Here is a 21,877-nt window from a genome sequence, read left to right as displayed (position 1 = left end):
GAGCTTCCTGACTCTATGGTCTCCAGCATCAACCTCAAATGATAGCCGAGTCCGTTTGTGTGGTCAAGTCACTGATTATCTAAGAACGTGTGCTTGATTAGGTTATTTTTTTGTCGTTGTCCAGGATGGAGATTGAGGTCCAGCTATGAGGATTGAGGTGCTTATTTGTAATAAACGTTTCTACATATTTCTCTATTAGATTTATAAGCTTTGTCTGCCGACTACGATCGGATTCATTCATTCGCCGCTAGAAGAGAATGACCGAGTCCATCTACCTAAAAGCAGCCCCTCAGAACTCGAAGTCCCTCCCAACGAAACCTCACAAAACCAGCTAAAGCAAACCGTCCGTTCTCCGTTTCGGTCAGTAGGTAAGTGCACTAAACGCTTAGCGCCGTATTAAAACCATTAAAACCATTAAATCCATGCTCTACTGAAACACAGCCAAATTTAGCAGTCGCTGGCACTGTCCTGGAGACCCCCCGAAAAACGAAAGAAACGTTTAAAAAATAAGGAAACAAACAAAAAGAAATGTAGGTTGTATTTCTTTACAGGTAGTAACCCATGTGCTGTTTCTTATGTTCAATACATTTACATGTACAATTTTGTAAATAGTGTTTATTGTTTATTTGAACCCTCTCTTTTCATATATGTTTTAATCAGCTATTATGTAACATCTGGGTTTTTGTTTTGTTTTGTTTTTTTGTTTATTTGTCTGTTTTTATTTTTTTAATTTTTCGACCCTAACCGAACCCCTTTAAAGAGGAGTTTCCTTATCTCGTATTGTTGTGGATATATTTCTCTCTAAATATGCTTCTCTCGGCCTTCGTCCGTCTGCAGGTGAGTCTAGAAGCCCAGGGTTCCTCCGATAGTGGACGCCAAGATCACTCCCAGGATTACGCAGCAGATGATGATCATGATCTTCTTCTGCAGAGGGACAAAGAGAAAAAAACAGTGATGAGTTTTCCGAAAGGGTCCGAGATTGAAAACTACTATGTGTTTGTGAATTGAGAAGGTACATACAAAAATTTGAGCTTTCTCAGAAAAAAAATACATAATTCTTTCAACAGCTTTGGGAATGTTCTCCTGGCGTGTTCCCTCGAGCAACGTCCTTATATGTTATTTGTATAAATATTTCAGGTAAGACTTTGAAGTGAGGTAAAGCCTTTCCTTCTCAACTCTGACCCTAAAGGGGGCTTCACAAAGCGGGTCTCACTTTCTCTGCCTAACCCAAGCCCAAAATGAAAGCTGTCCAATAGGAATGCTCCTTACTTCTTCTCTCATTTACTTTGAGCGTAGGTTATCTGGCTAACTGAGAAACCCTGCTTTGAGACATGATCAAGCTCCTTTCTGGACTCCGTCTTGTCTCAGAATTGACCATGATCTTTACTCTAAACTGATCTCTTCTGGACTTGGTCTTGTCTTTGACTCGATCCTTTATGGTCTTAGGGTGTTTTCACACTTGTCCGGAATACTTGAGTCCGCACCCAGGACCGATTCTGGGCTCGTTTAGGGGAAGGGTTCATTTTAACTGGTTTGCTTTCACACACAAAAATTTCCTCCGAACTGTGGACCGATTGTGCAGTTCCATACGTCACTTCTCTGTGTGCAGGTTTGCAGAATGGTTGGCATTAGCTTTTTATTATTTTCCTTGGATACAAACTCTGAAGTTGTGAAGAACAGTGCTTTCTGTCCAAAGCAGTCATCTCCTTGCCATCACGTATCTTGAAAACAGAAGTGTCGTGATAGGTTGAAGCAGACACGTTACTGGAAGTGAACCCCACACCGCCGATAACAGGAGGACCTGAGATCGGTTCTCTGGACCACTCCCGGGCTCAAAAATAGCTTTCACACTTGACCAAACATACTGAACTTGGAGATCAAGCAGTCTGGGTCCGGAAAAAACTCTAGTGTGAAAACACCCTTAGTCTTGTCTCCGATGCTGCCCTTCCCAGGATCAGCCTTATCACAGACTTCTTCTGCACATGGTCTTATTTCAGACTCGACCCTTTTTTGGACTTGGTCTTATCTCAGATTCCACCATTTCTGGGTTTGGTCTTATCTCAACCTTTTCTGGACTTGGTCTTATCTCAGATTCCACCCTTTCTGGTCTTGGTCTTATCTCAAACTCAACCCTTCCCATACTCAGTCTTATCTCTTACTCGATCCTTTCTGGACTCTGTCTTGTCTCTAATTTGACATGGATTTCATTCAGGAGTAAACAGTATGAATCTGCACCCACCAGAACTGATTGAAACCCATTTTTTCCAGAGTGTACCTTCCTGACCTGGAACAAGCCTTATGTGTGGGTGTATATGTGGGTAAGTGTATTTACCTTGCGCGCTTGGCTCTGGTATTTGACGGCCTTCTTGGTGTCAGACACTGCTCTTTCTACATAGTCTACTGAGTGTTCCACGTTGTACTCAATTCTGTCAATCATCTCACCCTGGCAATGACAAAAAAATCACACTGTTAAAATCTTACAGGCAGATCAGGTCACATACACAAACATTTCAATATACCTTCTTTCTTCCTGTGGGGTCTGACAAACAACCTTTTTTCCACAGTGACACACACAGGCGCACTAAACATCCCTCTATCCTTTATGAACTAAACATAGAAGCCACATTTCCTTATTTCCTTATTTCCCAGAGGCATTTGCAACTTCAGTGTAACTGGGTTGACTGCAGCAGACTGTAGGAAGTTTTTGTTTTTGTTTTTGTCCCCTGGCAATAAAAGGAGAAATATTCATTCAGGCTATGCATGTAAATACCCTGCTGAGTGCTGCATTTCTCAAAAACAGAATTCTGCATTTGGGTTGAGGCTTCATTCTGGTTTATCCTGAGGTCAAGACATGAAAACCACGTCAGCATTGATTGGAACAGCTGGTATCTAGGAGCTGCATGACTTCAGATTTTTAAAGTCAACAGTTATGTGAGGAAAGTCGAGTTGCCGTGGACTAATTGCTGAAGACATCATGAATAAAACCACAGGAGAAGAGAACGCTTTGCAGCAAGTGACTTTAAAAAACTGACTTTAAAAATCTGTATGAAAACTCCTCAGGTCAGTAGAGCGTCACGTGCCTTTTCTGACAAGCCCTGTATCACATCGCTAGCCTTCGGGGAACCGGAGATACGGACCCTGGAATCTCGCAAATTTGTATCGGACCTATCAGACGCACCCTAGGTGACTTTGTCGAGATGCTCGCCTGCGGTGGAGGTTAAAAGAGCCAAAGAAATTTAGAGCGCCATAAGTTGGCGAAAATAAGAGTACCCAACTTCAAATTTTACAGGATTACTGGATATTATGCTCCAACCACACATGACTTATTATCGTAGTCTTTGGGAAACCGGAGATAACAGCGTTAAACGTGATCTTTGAAGGGCTGTACATCGACAGAGAAATAGTAGAGCGAAGCCAAACTCTGTCAGTACAGCGTGACGTGTCCTTTCCAACGAGGATCTGGATCATTTTGCTAGCCTTCAGGAAACCGGTGATCCAGACCCTGAAATCACCAGGCTCCTCACCAGATTTAGCTAACAAGTAATGGAAGCTTATACACCACCAGTTAGCACTGTGTGCAAACTGCATGTCAAGATCAAGCTGCAAAACGTGTTTCAACAAATTTGGCTGCTACTTTTTAAACTATTTAACCGTTTTGTTGTGATATAGACTTACATTACTTGTTAGCTAAATCATCCCCATAACTCCAGTGCTACAACTTCAGACACCAAACATGTCTTGGCTGAATTTTCGGGAAATTAATTTTTTGCCATAATATTGTTTTAACACAGCATTATTTAGCTGAGGACAGTGGCTTTTCTCTGGTTTCTGACCTCAGCTGACAAACAACAGATTCCTCCTTAAACGTGTTGGAAAAGGTGACATCTATCAGGACTGGTCAGTACAGGGAACACTCGAATTAATTTATTAATTTGGTTATATGAACCATGACAAGGTTGGTATCACATAGTTTGTCGCACTTATGCTAATGAAGTTATGAAGAGTAAAATCTGCACAAACTGAGCTAACCTGTAGATGATCAGGTGGTTTCAGGTGGAACAGTTCATTGAGTATCTAACCGTTTTAGGGTGCTTTCCCACCTGCCTTGTTTGGTCTGTACCTTTGGACTTTTCAGTTTGGTCCAAACCAAAATAGCGGGTGTGAAAGATGCCTCGGACCAAAGGACTGAAATTTGGCCAACCAAAAGAGGTGGTCTCGGTCCAGGTAAAACTAAGGCATGGTCCAGTTCGTCTGCAGTGTGAAAACACTTTTTTGATGGTTCGGACTTTCAGATTGATTACAGGAAGCTGAGGCAGGATATCATCACCTATTAAACAATATAAGAAGAAAAAGACCCGGGAGAGAAGTAAGAGTGAGCTGCGGTAGCTCACGGGCAGGAGACCAGATATTTAACTGGGATTTGGTCCAAAGAAAAAGTCATATGTCAATTTGATAAAAAGCATAAAAATGCAGAAACGTATCCCTCATTCTCTAAGAGGATGAGAGAGAAGGGATTTTCATTTTTCTCAATTCAAACCGAAAAGGCCGCCCACCAACTGTCCTCCTCAAACCAATTAGTGTCTAGTACCGGGAGATGCAGCCCACGCAGGTGATGACGACGCTGGTGTGCCATGCAGAGTTCTTCAGTGCTTGCTAAACTGCAATATAAACCGAAACTAACCAGATCAAATGTAGACAGTACAATAAAAACACGAACTTTGATCTGGACTTTCAGGTGTGAAAACCTATCTAGACATTAAGACTTATCCATATATTCTCACTGCATTGAATTTAGTATTGCAAAATGACGACACGAGGCTTCTCAGGGTTGAGAAAGCCTCCCTGTCTTCTCAATGAAGACGTATGTGCTATTCTACCATACGAGTTTGTTCTTTTGAAGGAACTCTGCTCAGCCCCCACTGGCCGTATCCATATGCCCACACAGCTTGAATAGCGGGGGTGCCAGACTGCAGCCACACAGTGTAACAAAATGGAAGCTCATGAGTGACGGGATGCCTGTACGAGGTCAGGCAATCCCTCCTGCACCCCGACAGTCCTGTTCACTGAGGGCTGGGGTTGGGCGATATGCATAAAAATGGATATCTCAATATTTTTCAGCATTTTGCCAATACATGATAGGCTTGTCACAATTATTACATAATCACCTGATCACATTTATTTTAGCTGATTGCACTTATTTTCCACCATCACACGTTCATGTTGGAGGAAACAGAGTGAGAATTGGGTGAGTTTTAATCAGCTGGGTTATGACAATGCCTTGTACAAACCCAGCTCCAAAAAAGTAGGGACAGATTGTGAAACACCAAAAAAACAGAGAGCAGTGATCAGTAACTTCACTACATGTTTGGTACTCAGCAGTGCATGGAGCACAAGGTACAACAAGGTTTGGGTGGAGAACTATGGTGTTACTGGAGAATTTTGGTGTTTGGTGGACAATGATGGGTTTGTTAGAATGTTAGTATTGTTGCTAGGAGTGATTACGCTTAGAGAAGAATGATGTCTGGTGGAGAATGATGGTGTTTGGTTGGAGAATGGTGGTGTTTGGTTGGAGAATGGTGGTGTTAGGAGCCTGGCCACTTCCTATCCCCCCGTTGTATCAAAAACAGGACTGCTAAACAGCAGAGGGCGCCCGTGAGGGAGTCCTCAATAAATGGGAGTGAATGGAGCTCAATGGCTAATATGATGGTGTTTGGAGAATAATGATATGTGTTTGAGAATGCTGGTGTTTGAGAATGATGGTGTTTGAGAATGCTGGTGTTTGGAGGAGAATGCTGGTGTTTGAGAATGCTGGTGTTTGGAAAATAATGATGTGTGTTTGAGAATGCTGGTGTTTGAGAATGTTGGTGTTTGGAGAAGAATGGTGGTGTTTGTTGGAGAATGTTGGTATTTGGAGGAGAATGTTGGTGTTTGGAGGAGAATGGTGGTGTTTGGAGGAGAATGGTGGTGTTTGTTTGAGAATGGTGGTGTTTGAGAATGGTGGTGTTTGAGAATGCTGGTGTTTGTTGGAGAATGATGCTGTTTGTTGGAGAATAGTGGTGTTTGGAAGAGAATGGTGGTGTTTGAAAATGTTGGTCTTTGTTGGAGAATGATGCTGTTTGTTGGAGAATAGTGGTGTTTGGAGGAGAATGGTGATGTTTGAAAATGTTGGTCTTTGTTGGAGAATGATGCTGTTTGTTGGAAAATGGTGGTGTTTGAGAATGTTGGTGTTTGTTGGAGAATGGTGGTGTTTGAGAATGTTGGTGTTTGTTGGAGAATGATGGTGTTTGTTGGAGAATGGTGGTGTTTGAGAATGGTGGTGTTTGTTGGAGAATGGTGATGTTTGAGAATGGTGGTGTTTGAGAATGGTGGTGTTTGTTTGAGAATGGTGATGTTTGAGAATGGTGGTGTTTGAGAATGGTGGTGTTTGTTTGAGAATGGTGGTGTTTGAGAATGGTGGTGTTTGAGAATGTTGGTGTTTGTTTGAGAATGATGGTGTTTGTTGGAGAATGGTGGTGTCTGAGAATGGTGGTGTTTGTTGGAGAATGGTGATGTTTGAGAATGGTGGTGTTTGAGAATGGTGGTGTTTGTTTGAGAATGGTGGTGTTTGAGAATGGTGGTGTTTGAGAATGTTGGTGTTTGTTTGAGAATGATGGTGTTTGTTGGAGAATGGTGGTGTTTGAGAATGGTGGTGTTTGTTGGAGAATGGTGGTGTTTGAGAATGTTGGTGTTTGTTTGAGAATGATGGTGTTTGTTGGAGAATGGTGCTGTTTGTTGGAGAATGGTGATGTTTGAGAATGGTGGTGTTTGTTGGAGAATGGTGGTGTTTGAGAATGGTGGTGTTTATTGGAGAATGGTGGTGTTTGAGAATGGTGGTGTTTGTTGGAGAATGGTGGTGTTTGAGAATGGTGGTGTTTATTGGAGAATGGTGGTGTTTGTTGAATGGTGGTGTTTGTTGGAGAATGGTGGTGTTTGTTGGAGAATGGTGATGTTTGAGAATGGTGGTGTTTGTTGGAGAATGGTGGTGTTTGTTGGAGAATGGTGGTGTTTATTGGAGAATGGTGGTGTTTGAGAATGGTGGTGTTTGTTGGAGAATGGTGGTGTTTATTGGAGAATGGTGGTGTTTGTTGAATGGTGGTGTTTGTTGGAGAATGGTGGTGTTTGTTGGAGAATGCTGGCATTGCTGGATAACGATGATGCTTGTTGAAGAAAGCTGGATTACAGCTCTTCATCCAGTGCACTTTGCTGAAAGGAACTCCTTTGATGTTTTCTTTGAAAGACATCCCCTGCACTCTTACCTGGCTCTCCACCAGCATGGCCATGTCCAGAAACATATCGTGAAGCTCACGGATGCTGTTCTCCAGCTTAATGATCTCATGGTGTCGGGTCTCGATCTCGTTTAGGGCCTGCTTGGTCATCTGGGAGTCCATTTTGATCTGCAGTGCGATGGAGGACAGAAAACAGAACACAGTTCAAAACTTTAAATGTTTCATCTGAAAAACAGACGAAAATATTCTCCCAAAAAAAGACAAACCTTGACCGGAGTTTGACTTCGAGCTTGATGGCTTAAAGGTGTGTCTTTAATAATAAAAGCCTGAAAAAGATTCTAGAACCAAAACCCTCAGGGCCAGATGTTCTTACGAGCAGAGACGCAGAGCAAAATGTGCCTTGATGCGACCGCAGTGCGCCTCCACAATGCCCCCGAATTTAACGTTCGTTTTACTCGTTTTATTTAAGCAGGCAAATGGTTTTATAAAGGACTCATGGTTGTAAAGAGAACCGCTGCCTTTACTGAAGAACGCTTGCAGAACCATCTTTTTCAGTGTGTACAGCACATATAGATAGATATAGTTGGCATATTCTAATTTAGTAATGAACGGCTCACCGGTCAGTCAGTATCTCTGATTTTACGGCTTTGAAACAACATAAACACTTGTTATGAGGTTCTCATTTCTGGGGCTGCAGTGTGTTTGTGGTGTGTGTGTCGGTGTGGAACTGAGTTCTGTCTGGCTGGTGCAGGTTTTGGTTTTTGGGGTTTCGTGGTGGACGTTTCACTCACATCATCGGTGAAGACGGCGAGCTTGCCGCTCTCCAGCATGTCCTCCAGCTCCTCGTTGGTGGTTGTTCTTCCAGCTGATCAAAGTGCAAACATTACAGTGTTTATTAGAAATACATACACAACAGACACAGAATCAGGTTTCTCATAGATATATTCCCTTTCTATAAAAAGCATACACTTTGAAAAAATATGGTTCTTCAAGGGTTCTTTAGTGAAGAAAATGGTTCTATATAGAACCATGAACACTCAAAGAACCTTTTGCACGATCAAAGCGTTCTTTGCCTCGTGAAAGCGTTCTTCAGACTGCAGATTGTAGAGTGGGGTAGATGGTTCTATATGACACCAAAAAGGGTTCTGCTATTGTAACGATGTCAAGCCTGTAACAATATCAGAACCAATTTTGGTGCTACATAGAACCGTAGAATCAAAAAGATTCTATATAAAACCATATACAGCACATTCTCCATCAATCTGAAGAACCATGTCACCATGCAAAGGGTTATTTTCAGTGTTCATGTTTCTTTATAGAACCATTTTCTTTACTAAAGAACCCTTGAAGAACCATCTTTTTCAAGTGCATGTAAAATGTTTTCAATAATAATAAATCCAGTCTGGTTGCAGATAAACATATAAAACGGCTCTGATCTGCTTCTCAGCTGTCAGATGTTCAGTATAAGGCTGTAAAGAAGAATGAATGAATGTTAAATCCAGAAGATTCTAACATGACTGAGAAATCTGTCGCATTTCTCCACAAACAGATCATATAAATACACTGCAAAAATGTGTGCGCCGCTGGACAAACTCCATGAGTGTGAATAAGTGAACACATCCTCTACAGAGACTCACTTGTTGGACAGATGTTTTATTTTCTATCCAAAACCACCAGTAAATAAAATGTCTATATTTGTGTTGTAGTCATGGCGACCCCTGGTTCCTATCACCACCACTGTAAAGACATCTGAACCATTTCACACCAAACCACTCTGAATCTCTCTGATTACACCTCACACACTGAATTATGGGAGAATTTTGAAAAATTGGTGTGATTCCCCTTAAATTTGTTTTAAATTCTTACAGTTTGTTTACTAAAGGATACAAGTATTACAGTAGAGGTGGGAAAAATATTTGATTCTCTCATGAATTGATTCGCTTTTTTATAGGCTCAACATTCAACTGACAACCTCATCGAAATGCTGACAAAGGTTAGCAACAGCGCAGTGGTGTTATTTAGACTAAAAGGCTTTTTTCTTTTAAGATAGAAATGTTTACATTAAATGCTGCTAAATATGCACATTTATGATCGACAGTCATTTCATAATCACGTCTCAGCACCCGGATTAAAAACCTAACTGAACCACAAGCTGCCTGGAGATTCTGACCTCTATATTATTTATTACTGTAAGACCCCGTTTATACCTGGTCACTTCCTGTGTCCAGTATCTGGATTATATCCTGAGGAGATTTTAGCCTCCTGCATTTACACTTGGTAATCAAATGCGTCTCCAGTTAGTCAGACTGAAATCTGATTGCTGTGCGAGACGAAATATGCAAATCAGCTCGTTATGCAGCAACCAATTACCAACTTTTGTACTAGGAGTTTCGGTTGTACTGGGAGGAGTTTCATTTGTACTGGGAAGAGTTTCAGTACTGGGAGGAGCTTCAGTTGTACTAGGAGGGGTTTTGGTTGTACTGGGAGGAGTTTCAGTTGTACTGGGAGGCGTTTTGGTTGTACTGGGAGGAGTTTTCTTGTAGTGGGAGGGATTTTGTTTGTACTAGGAGGGGTTTCAGTTGTACGAGGGGGAGTTTTGCTTGTTCTAGGAGGAGTTTTAGTTGTAGTGGGAGGAGGTTTGGTCATACTGGAAGGAGTTTTGCTTGTAGTGGGAGGAGTTTTGGTTGCACTTGGAGAAGTTATAGTTGTAATGGGAGGGGTTTCGGTTGCACTGGGAGGAGTTTTGGTTGTCGAGCGTGTCTTGGAGAGACGGATGTGTTTACGCTGCTATAATGTGGCTCAAATGCGTCTCAGTCCACCTCCTGAAGTGCTCTGTGTGATCAGATCTGTATCTGTTTAAATGCATTTTGGCTGCGTTTACACTGCATTTTCATCCAGATATAATCCTGATACTCAAGACACCTGAAGGGACCAGGTGTAAACGGGGTCTCGGGGCCTAAGAGTACTATAGGAATATTATATATAATTAAAGACACGGACTTTAGTTTACTACAGAATACCACAAAAATATTATACTTTACTATAAGAATTCTACAGAAATATTATTTATTATTATAGGCAATTAGTTTACTGCAGAACACTACGTATATATTATACTCTCCTATAAGAGCACTACAGAAATGTTACATTATAGATTATTATAGACATATTATACAGCACTATAGGCATCTTATAGTTTATTATGATATTAATATAGAGCTTTTTCGTCTTCCTAAGAAAGTCTGATAATTCAGCCTCATGTTAAAGAAGGTCTGTGGTTTTTGATACCTGTGTTGAGGGAGCCGTGTGTGTTTGTGTGTGTGTGTGTGTGTTTGTGTGTGTGTGTGTTTGTGTGTGTGTGTGTGTGTGTTTGAGAGTGTGTGTGTGTTTGAGTGTGAGTGTGTGTGTGTGTGTGTGTGTGTGTGTGTGTGTGTGTGAGTGTGTGTGTTTGAGTGTGTGTGTGTGTGTGTGTGTGTGTGTGTGTGAGTGACTCACTGATCTCCAGCTGTCTCTGGATGCGGTCCTTGCAGCGGTCTCTGTATTTGGACTGCGTGGTGTTGTACTCAGTCATCACCTCCACAAACTTGCGGGACAGCGTGGAGTGCTGCAGAAAGAAGGGGGGAGAGGGGGATGAGGAGGGTGGACAGAGGAGGAACGTGGTGGAGACAGAGCCCCAGAGCTCCAGGGTTCATCCTGACTGAGGTTAGTGAAGCAGCGTCGCTGAGGAACAAACCGTTTACAGCAGCTTCAGTTTGTGCTGCCATGGCAGAAAAGGCCTTGCTGATTCCACGACTGACCAGCAGAGGGGGCTAATGAGACAGTGCGGCCTACCACAGGAAGATGACTCTGTGTTTTAATGTGGCGCCACCATTTCTAAATATTAACCCCTGAGCATGTATGCTTTTTATTGAGTTATTAATCTTAATACTTATTATTCAGTATCTAATATGAATTATTTGGTCTTATTCAGTGCATAATATTAATTATTTGGTCTTATTCAGTATCTAATATGAATTATTTGGTCTTATTCATTATCTAGTATGATTTATTTAATCCTGTTCAGTCTCTAATATGAATTATTTGGCCTTATTCAGTCTCTTATGTGAATTATTTGGCCTTATTCAGTCTCTAATGTGAATTATTAAGTCTTATTCATTATCTAGTATGATTTATTTAATCTTACTCAGTCTCTAATATGAATTATTTGGCCTTATTCAGTCTCTAATATGAATTATTTGGCCTTATTCAGTCTCTAATATGAATTATTTAGCCTTATTCGGTCTCTAATGTGAATTATTAAGTCTTATTCATTATCTAGTGTGAATTATTAAGTCTTATTCATTATCTAGTATGATTTATTTAATCTTACTCAGTCTCTAATATGAATTATTTGGCCTTATTCAGTCTCTAATATGAATTATTTGGCCTTATTCAGTCTCTAATATGAATTATTTAGCCTTATTCAGTCTCTTATGTGAATTATTAAGTCTTATTCATTATCTAGTATGATTTATTTAATCTTACTCAGTCTCTAATATGAATTATTTGGCCTTATTCAGTATTTAGTCTGTGGTGTGGACCCACATTCAGACCCTCAGATTTGAAAGGGTCAAAATAGCCTGTTATATTTCATATATAGATGCCTTTACAGCTCTTGCTGTGAATATCAGATGTTGTTATGAAGTCAGATTGATGGATTATTGAAACACTGCTGCAGAAATTCAGCTCTTTATGTGGTAAAAAGCATTTTCTGTGTGTAATGTGGAAACCAGGCGAGTGACGGCAGCCCTGCTGATATTAAACGCTCCTCTCTGAGAGCTGCAGTGTGAACAGAAGAGTGAAGGATGAGGGAACGTGTTATAAGCCTCCTTCCTCCTGACCTGTTTACAGCTAGAAAATCATGTCATATTATGTCAGACTTTATATCATTCCTGTTATATAATTGTGTGGGAACTGCAAGCAACAGCCTCCTCGAGTGAAAGAGAGAGGAATCAGAAAGTGACGGCGCATCTTCACTGTTTCAGAGCACGGAGCAGATTTTAATTCAGGCAGACGAACACTCAGTCACATCCACAGCGCAGATGTTTTAGAACCGCCTCGCTTCATGTTTATACACTCTTAAAAACGATGGTTCTTCAAGGGTTCTTTAGTAAACTGAATATGAATCATTTTATCTTATTCAGTCTCTAATATGAATCATTTTATCTTATTCAGTCTCTAATATGAATCATTTTATCTTATTTAGTCTCTAATATGAATTATTTTGTCTTATTCAGTCTCTAATATGAATCATTTTATCTTATTTAGTCTCTAATATGAATCATTTTGTCTTATTCAGTCTCTAATATGAATCATTTTGTTTTATTCAGTCTCTAATATGAATCATTTGGTCTTATTTAGTCTCTAATATGAATTATTTGGTCTTTTTCAGTCTCTAATATGAATTATTTTATCTTATTCAGTCTCTAATATGAATCCTTTTGTCTTATTTAGTCTCTAATATGAATCATTTGGTCTTATTCAGTCTCTAATATGAATTATTTGGTCTTATTCAGTCTCTAATATGAATTATTTGGCCTTTTTCAGTCTTGAATCTGAATTATTTGGCCTTATTCAGTCTCTATTGTGAATCATTTTGTCTTATTCAGTCTCTAATATGAATCATTTTGTCTTATTCAGTCTCTAATATGAATGATTTTTTTAGTCAGGCCAAATAATTCATATTAGAGACTGAATAAGACAAAATGATTCATATTAGAGACTGAATATGACCAGTAAAGACAATCTAAAGATAATGGTTCTATACAGAACCATAAACACTCAAAGAACCATTTACATGCTTAAAAGGTTCTTTGTTTGGCGAAATTGTTCTTTAGATTGATGGAGAATGTGTTATATATGGTTCTATACAGAAACTTTTTTAAAAAAGGTTCTAAATAGCACCAAAAAAGGTTCTGCTACTGCAACAAGCTTGACATCTTAACAACAGCAGAACCCTTTTTGGTGCTATACAGAACCATATACAGAACATTCTCCATCAATCTGAAGAACCATGGAAAAAACCATTTAAGCATGCAGATGATTCTTTCAGTGCTTATGGTTCTATACTGAACCACTGCATTTACTAAAGAACCCTTGAAGAACCATCTTTATGAAGGGTGTGCTCTGATCACTCACCTGTGTCTTGCGGATCCGCAGGTCCGCTGATGATCTGTTCATGACCTCCTCCTGCTCGATGCTCTGCTCGATTGCTGAGGAGAGGAAAAGAGAGTGATTACAGAAAACAGCCGCTGTCTCCGCCCCCCGTCTCCCTGAGTGACGAGCACGTCCTGCAGATGGACTTACAGAACTATAAACACTCACTAACATGACAAGACTGACACAAATACTGGCTTTATTTCCAGAGCACTCAGACCCCGTCAGCACGGTCACAGATACTCCTGAGAACGTAGGTTTTCCTCTGTGTTTCTGTCCTTCTATAATTATGAGATACTCAGTCATAAATATGAGATACTCAGTCATAAATATGAGATGCTAAGTCATAATTACAGAAAACTTTCTTATTATTATGATCTACTACACGGCTATAAATTTTTCCAGTGGTGGAAACTGGCTTCCACTCTCCAGAGGGGAGGTTTTAGGAAACATCCAGTGTTTTCGTGTGGACAGTTATAATGGGCTAAACTGCTGTAGCTGAATGGTGGGGCTAAACTGCTGTAGCTGAATGGTGGAGCTAAACTGCTGTAGCTGAATGGTGGAGCTAAACTGCTGTAGCTGAATGGGCGGGGCTGAACTACTGTGGGCTGAATGGGCGGGGCTGAACTACTGTGGGCTGAATGGGCGGGGCTAAAGTGCTGTAGGCTGAATAGGTGGATCTAAACTGCTGTGGGCTGAATGGGCGGAGCTAAACTGCTGTAGGCTGAAAGGGTGGGGCTAAACTGCTGTAGGTTGAGTGGGTGGGGCTAAACTGCTGTAGACTGAATGGGTGGGGCTAAACTGCTGTAGGCTGAAAGGGTGGGGCTAAACTGCTGTAGACTGAATGGGTGGGGCTAAACTGCTGTAGACTGAATGGGTGGGGCTAAACGGCTGTAGGCTGAATGGGTGGGGCTAAACTGCTGTAGACTGAATGGGTGGAGCTAAACTGCTGTAGACTGAATGGGTGGGGCTAAACTGCTGTAGGCTGAATGGGTGGGGCTAAACTGCTGTAGACTGAATGGGTGGAGCTAAACTGCTGTAGGCTGAAAGGGTGGGGCTAAACTGCTGTAGACTGAATGGGTGGGGCTAAACTGCTGTAGACTGAATTGGTGGCTCTAAACTGCTGTAGACTGAATGGGCGGGACTAAGCTGCTATAGTCTTCAATTCCTTATACCTTTGTGTTTTAAAGGTGGGTTCCGGTCGTCCCGCCGTGTCTCATATCAGAATCATGTTCAAATCTGAGTCAAACCCAGCAGCCATAATGGTGAACAGCATTAATCACGCTGCGCTGCTGTTCTTCAGCTTTAATATCGACAGCTGCATCTTCAAAGTCCTCCTGATGCAATTTGGAGGAAACAGCTACCGGAGTGGGAGTTTGGATCACGGCAAAAAGGAAAAAAGATAAAAAAGAGAAAAAGAAAGAAAAAGACAGACAGGGGTGAAGAATGCGACTCAGCAGCCTGGCATGCTTTCCCGAGGCTCTTCAGACGGAAAGGGCTTCAAAAGGAGATTAGTCCAAACTCCCACCAGCTCAGCAGAGTGAGCTCAGAAACACCCCCCCCCACCCCCAGCACTGCAGTCTGAATGACTGATCAGGTCAGTCTTTACTTCCCTCTTAGGTTAAAAACATCTCAGCACACCTAAATATGATGTCACTTGCAAATGTCAGAGAAAATCCCTTCATTTATTCAATTTTCATTGATAACGACATTAAAAAGAAGAACATTTACACTAGAACCCCAAAACTGGACGTCTGAGATGTGGAGAAAAGTTTTATGGACTGATGAGATCTTTGGCAGCGTCTCCACCACCAAAGACTATCAGTCAAGCATGATGGAGGATCAGAGCAGGTTTGCAACTCCAGATGTTGGAGGCGTCATGAACGCTGAACGCAAACTAATGTTATTAGATTATGCAGTTTGCTCAGTAAAAAGTTTAATTGGGAAGATTCCACAGCGAGATGACGACCCCAACCTCGTTGCTGAGAAGATGAAGGCAAACAAGCTGAACAATGGACTGACCACCCCAGAGTCCAGACCTCAACATCACTGAATGTGTTTGATCACTTCAGAAAATGATCAACCAGCTTCTAAGACTGAACTTTGGAGGTGTGTCTGCAGATTCTTTGAGGAACTGAAAGAGAGGCTCCTGAAAAGAATGGAAGTTTATCTGGGCTTAGATGGTGGAGGTTCTGTATGTGGGTTTGGACGGAGGAGGTTCTGTACGTGGGTTTGGATGGAGGAGGTTCTGTACGTGGGTTTGGATGGAGGAGGTTCTGTATATGGGTTTAGATGGTGGAGGTTCTGTATGTGGGTTTAGATGGTGGAGGTTCTGTTTGTGGGTTTAGATGATAGAGGTTCTGTGTGTGGGTTTAGATGGAGGAGGTTCTGTATGTGGGTTTAGATGGTGGAGGTTCTGTATGTGGGTTTAGATGGTGGAGGTTCTGTTTGTGGGTTTAGATGATAGAGGTTCTGTGTGTGGGTTTAGATGATGGAGGTTCTGTATGTGGGTTTGGATGGAGGAGGTTCTGTACGTGGGTTTAGATGGTGGAGGTTCTGTATATGGGTTTAGATGGTGGAGGTTCTGTATATGGGTTTAGATGGTGGAGGTTCTGTTTGTGGGTTTAGATGATAGAGGTTCTGTATGTGGGTTTAGATGGTGCAGGTTCTGTATGTGGGTTTAGATGGAGGAGGTTCTGTATGTGGGTTTACATGATGGAGGTGGTTTATGTGGGTTTAGATGGTGGAGGTTCTGTATATGGGTTTAGATGGTGGAGGTTCTGTTTGTGGGTTTAGATGATAGAGGTTCTGTGTGTGGGTTTAGATGGTGGAGGTTCTGTGCGTGGGTTTGGATGGTGTAGGTTCTGTATGTGGGTTTGGAGGGTGGAGGTTCTGTATGTAGGTTTAGATGGTGGAGGTTCTGTATGTGGGTTAAGATGGTGGGGGTTCTGTTTGTGGGTTTGGAGGGTGGAGGTTCTGTATGTGGGTTTAGATGGTGGAGGTTCTGTATGTGAGTTTGGAGGGTGGAGTTTATCTGGGTTTAGATGGTGGAGGTTCTGTATGTGGGTTTGGAGGGTGGAGGTTCTATTTGTGGGTTTGGATGGTGGAGTTTATCTGGGTTTAGATGGTGGAGGTTCTGTACATGGGTTTGGATGGAGGAGGTTCTGTTTGTGGGTTTAGATGGTGGAGGTTCTGTACATGGGTTTGGATGGAGGAGGTTCTGTTTGTGGGTTTGGATGGAGGAGGTTCTGTTTGTGGGTTTAGATGGTGAAGGTTCTGTATGAGGGTTTAGATGGAGGAGGTTCTGTATATGGGTTTAGATGGTGCAGGTTCTGTATGTGGGTTTAGATGGTGGAGGTTCTGTTTGTGGGTTTAGATGGAGGAGGTTCTGTATGTGGGTTTAGATGGTGGAGGTTCTGTATGTGGGTTTAGATGGAGGAGGTTCTGTATGTGGGTTTAGATGGAGGAGGTTCTGTATGTGGGTTTGGATGGAGGAGGTTCTGTATGTGGGTTTGGATGGAGGAGGTTCTGTGTGTGGGTTTGGATGGAGGAGGTTCTGTTTGTGGGTTTAGATGGAGGAGGTTCTGTTTGTGGGTTTAGATGGTGGAGGTTCTGTTTGTGGGTTTGGAGGGTGAAGATTCCGTAGGCATGTTCCTGCTTTGGCTCTCTGCCTGTGGCTTCTCTGGAAACAGTGATGACTCAGCTGTATTGCACAGTGACACTGAAGGAGGGTCTGAGATGCTGAGCTACAGCGACGCTGGACTGAATATCAATAGCGCTGCTGGGGGTTTAAGGGTTATTGATCCGGAGTGAGTTTTTAACAGTGTTGTTAAAATGGAGATTCCCAGGCTCGGGCTGGAACCGCACTTTAGGGAGTTTCCAGATGTTGGGTGGGAATTCCGCTCGGGCCATTTCAATAAAAGCTCTGTTATGAGTGTCGAAGCTCCGCCCTCAGAGACACACAGACTGTCTGTTTTGTACTGTATGCTAAAATTGCCCAAACGATCAGAATTTCTGTCTGAATCTGCTGTATGTGCAATTTAAATTTTCGGGTGGATACAGATAAAAATATTAAGATCTCATATAACTGGCCGATATAATTTTTATTGAACATTTTAGAAAGATGAAATGAGTTTTTAACCATTTTGATGGCAGGAATTAAAGCATAAATAAAAACAATATTCTAATATTATCAGTTACATTAATAATAATGATAAAAATGTGGATTTTAGCAGTTAGGCCACAAACCCCTCCCGGGCCCAGTATCAAACGATTGACAGCTCGTTTTTTGGGAACCTCTGTGCTAGACTGCTCTGTTACTGAGGACAGAACCCTGAACCCCAACACACAGAGTAAAGCTGCACACCTGGCTGTAGAATTATGATTTATACAACAACACGACAGAAATGAAGAGAATGAAGGGTCTGTCAGTGAGATTACCTTTTAATTTTAAGCGCACTTTATTGGCTGTCTTCTTGATGTCGGCTGTGAGGTCCTCCAACTCCTGCTTAGTCTCTGAGTGACGAGAGAGAGAGAGAGAGAGAGAAAAAAGATAGTGAAGATGCAGACAGAGAGATAAAGCAGCACCATCAGTCTGGTTAATGAATATTTTATAGAGCTGAACTAGGTCTGCATTTCTGGCAGCATGTTTGTTAAATATTCAACATCATTTGCGGTGAATAAGCACTGTGTAACATTAAGTGTACTTTGCTCTGTGCACAAGGGTGGAATTACTTTCACGCAGGTTATAATATCAATAAACAAATAAAAGAATGTGTTCTGTCAATTTTAGTACAATGTTGTGTCTCTTCAACACAATTCAATACAGACAGTTTCAGAACATTAAAGGGTCTCCACAGCCTCTTAAACGAGCTTACGTCACACTTTCCCCTGCAGATCATTCAGAAAAAAAAGATGTGAACATGTTTTTGCTCATATTGAAAATATATATATATACTAAATATATTTAACTGTGCCACTTTTAATATGTAAATATATGTAAATATATGCACATATACACTGATCAGCCATAGACTGTTTCTCTGCATACTTTGTTACCCTGTTCTTCAGTGGTCAGAACCCCCATGAACCCTCACAGAGCAGCATCTGGGTGGTGGATCATTCTCAGCACTGCAGTAACACTGACGTGGTGATGGTGTGTTAGTGTGTGTTGCGCTGGTCTGAGTGGATCAGACACAGCAGTGCTGCTGGAGTTTTTAAACACCTCAGTGTCACTGCTGGACTGAGAAAAGTCCACCAACCAAAAATATCCAGCCAACTGCGTCCTGTGGGCAGCGTCCTGTGACCAGCGTCCTGTGACCACTGATGAAGGACTAGAGGATGACCAACACAAACTGTGCAGCAGCAGATGAGCTATCGTCTCTGACTTTACATCTACAAGGTGGACTGACAAGGTAGGAGTGTCTAATAGAGTGGACAGTGAGTGGACACAGTGTTTAAAAACTCCAGCAGCACTGCTGTGTCTCATCCACTCAGACCAGCACAACACACACTAACACACCACCACCACGTCAGTGTCACTGCAGTGCTGAGAATGACCCACCACCCAAATAGTACCTGCTCTGTGGGGGTCCATGGGGGTCCTGACCACTGAAGAACAGGGTGACAAAGTATCAGAGAAACAGATGGACTACAGTCTGTAACTGTAGAACTACAAAGTGCACCTATATAGTAAGTGGAGCTGATAAAATGGACAATGAGTGTAGAAACCAGGAGGTGGTTTCAGTGTTATGGCTGGTTGGTGTACGTCAATATGTTGAAACAGATTAAATATACATAATAGGTTCCATCTTTAATACTTGCATATATGTCAACCATATATGGAAATATATTTCCTGACCTACAAACCACTGAATAAACGGTGTGAAAACAGTTTTAACACCTAAAATGAGAGCTCAGTGCTTCTTTAGGTTCTCACTGGATGTACTGTAAGTCAATAGCCCAAATTAAATGACCAGTGTAGTGGTTTAATAGTGATTACTGCATCCATACGTGCCCTTTTTCTGATGAATAGCACTGAATATGGAAATACATGGATATTGAAGCAATGCGTGGGCAATATGATGATATTTATCGTTATTGTGATAAATTATGTCACATTACATCACAATATTCTTTTCAAAGCATATCATGGGGGCTATCAGTAGATAAAAAACTGCATGTTTCATTACAGAGGGAACATAATTAGTCCTGTTTGACTGGATTTAGTGCAGTGCAGTGGGTGAAACCTTGAATAAAATCATTATATTTATAGTTGTTGATGGTATTTGTTAAATGTGGCACTGCTGGAGCTTTCAGCTCCGTTCCAACTTATCAAAACTCAGAAAAACTAAACGTTGTGATACATTTTGTGTATCATAACAATGTTTTGAATTATTGTGATGTAATATTTTGACATTGTGAATGTGTAACTGAAGCACTTCTGAGTAAAGCCTTAAAGCCAAAGTCTGCCGCACAGCTAAAACTGTAGTCTGTACTGTAGTCCATGTTTATATATAACAGTGGGTCATACAGAGTCAGAAACACCATAATCAAGTCTATTAGAGACACTGAACACCTCCACACAGGTTTGAGGAGAGTGATGTTAGCGTCATGCTAACTGCTGGGGTATAAGCTTCCATTACTTGTCAGCTACATTAGCCTCATAGCTCCAGAGCTAAAACTGAAAATGCAGACTTCAGACACCAAACGTGTCTTGGCTGCTGTCGGCCTTGTCATCATGTCATCAGGAGATCGCAACTTTGATTCCTGGTGATGCTACAGCCGTCCGTGGCCTAGAGTCCGGTTCTGAGAGAACAGTTGTCCTTGATCTCGCTCTCTCTGGGTGGGCAGGATGGCCCCCCATCTCCCCCCATCACAAAGCGTGATGCTAGCCAGCAGAGGTGTCTGTTAGCTGATGCAACAAAACTGGTGGTTAGTGTTCTCCTCCAAGCACATTCAGCTGTCCAGTGTTAGCGGCAGTTTGAAAAGATGCAGTGCTTCACTGCACTCGGAGGAAGCCTGTGCTGCCTCAGCCCTCCTAGCACTGGTGGTATCGTGTGATTGGGGGAGTCATATCTAGGGGTGAAACTAGATACACCTAAATTGGGAAGAAAACTGGGGAGAAAAAGAAAAACGTCTAGGCTGATGGACTACATTAGGGTAAGAGGTGGAGTAATACTTTAACAATTTTCCCAGCTAGCAGGGAATATTGCCCCAACTTTGGCTAATGATTATGTTACATGATGATGTTTTTAGATCCTTATCCTACCTTTAAGAAGGAAAAAAAAACTTCCAGCTGAAAACGTTAATAGAACACATGCATGATATTCTCAGAACGTTTTTAGAACAAAAACCTTCTAGTCGGGTGGAGTGTTTGGTTATTATTTTGTTATTAATCTTTGTTTTCTCAGCCTAATCTCAGTCGGCGGTGCTCAGTCAGGTACCATGGACAGTACATTCAACACACTTTCCTGTGGTTCATTAAAAACTGATCAGAAATCGATCCAAAATTGACTTCAAACAGTAGTCAACGCTGAGCTGTTCACTCAGCCATGTAAACCCTGAAGCCCTGGTGCTGAAACTGACCTATGGATATTAATGCTATGATTTCATACAGAGGATCTATGAGCTGAACTGGACAGTGCTGTTTTTCTGTTTCTTTTGAAATGCCCACAGTCTTCTGACCAGCGTTTTATTTTTGGTCAGCGGTTTTGTAGTTGGGACTGGACTGCAGTCGGGGGCTGATTGATAGTAGCTGCAGTGTCGATCGCCCTCCTACACACTCCTCCGTCTCTCTCACTTCTCTCTCTTTCATCCCTCGCTTCTGTTCTCTCCTTCCTCCACACGCCGACGCTCAACTTCATAAGCGCAGGTTCTTCACTCAGCGTGAGTTATAGGGAGAAGAGCTTCAGCACGAAAATATGGCTCATTTTTTTAATTCTCCTGCTGAAGAAACCCATAAAAACCATTAAAAACCATTAAGTGTTTCTGTTGGTTCCTGATGGTTTTCTAATGTGTTTTGACTTTTTTAATGGGTTGATATCACAGTGTAAAGGATTCTAATGGTTTAACAGGTGACCAGTGACTGATTCTAAATGCATTTGATGGTTTCCTAATGGGATTTAAAGGTGTTCTACAGGAAACTAGTGGCCTCTACTGGAAACCAATTTTCATTAGAAAGCAAAACCATTAGGTTTTAATCCTAAAATCTTAAAAAAAGATGGTTCTTTTGGGTTCTTTAATAAAGAAAATGGTTCTACATAGAACCATGAACACACAAGCAACACTTTGCATTGTTTAATGGTTCTTGAGTTTGACAGAGAATATTCTGTAGATGGTTCTGTATAGAACTTTTTTGAAAAGGGTTCTATATGGCACCAAAAAAGGTTCTTCTGTTGTCACAATTTCAAGCCTGT

The 21,877-nt window shown here is 41.6% G+C and overlaps 1 protein-coding gene across 1 annotated transcript in view; it reads right to left on the bottom strand.

The window, feature by feature from the left end:
* Window positions 1-600: 600 nt before the first annotated feature.
* stx1b (syntaxin 1B) overlaps window positions 601-21,877 on the bottom strand; it is a 78,466-nt gene continuing 57,189 nt past the window's right edge. The window contains exons 4-10 of the mRNA XM_036565831.1: window positions 17,901-17,975; window positions 13,443-13,516; window positions 10,761-10,869; window positions 8,057-8,130; window positions 7,296-7,433; window positions 2,333-2,443; window positions 601-924 (exon numbers count right to left, since the gene is read on the bottom strand). Of these exons, the coding sequence (XP_036421724.1) occupies window positions 844-924; window positions 2,333-2,443; window positions 7,296-7,433; window positions 8,057-8,130; window positions 10,761-10,869; window positions 13,443-13,516; window positions 17,901-17,975 (662 nt within the window). The 3' untranslated portion in view covers window positions 601-843. The remainder of the gene's footprint in view (window positions 925-2,332; window positions 2,444-7,295; window positions 7,434-8,056; window positions 8,131-10,760; window positions 10,870-13,442; window positions 13,517-17,900; window positions 17,976-21,877) is intronic.

The sequence above is a fragment of the Colossoma macropomum genome, unplaced genomic scaffold, assembly GCF_904425465.1.
Source record: "Colossoma macropomum unplaced genomic scaffold, Colossoma_macropomum, whole genome shotgun sequence".
NCBI classification, from domain to species: Eukaryota; Metazoa; Chordata; class Actinopteri; order Characiformes; family Serrasalmidae; genus Colossoma; species Colossoma macropomum.
Note: the sequence above shows the minus strand (reverse complement) of the source record. Positions and strands in the feature narration are given on the sequence as shown.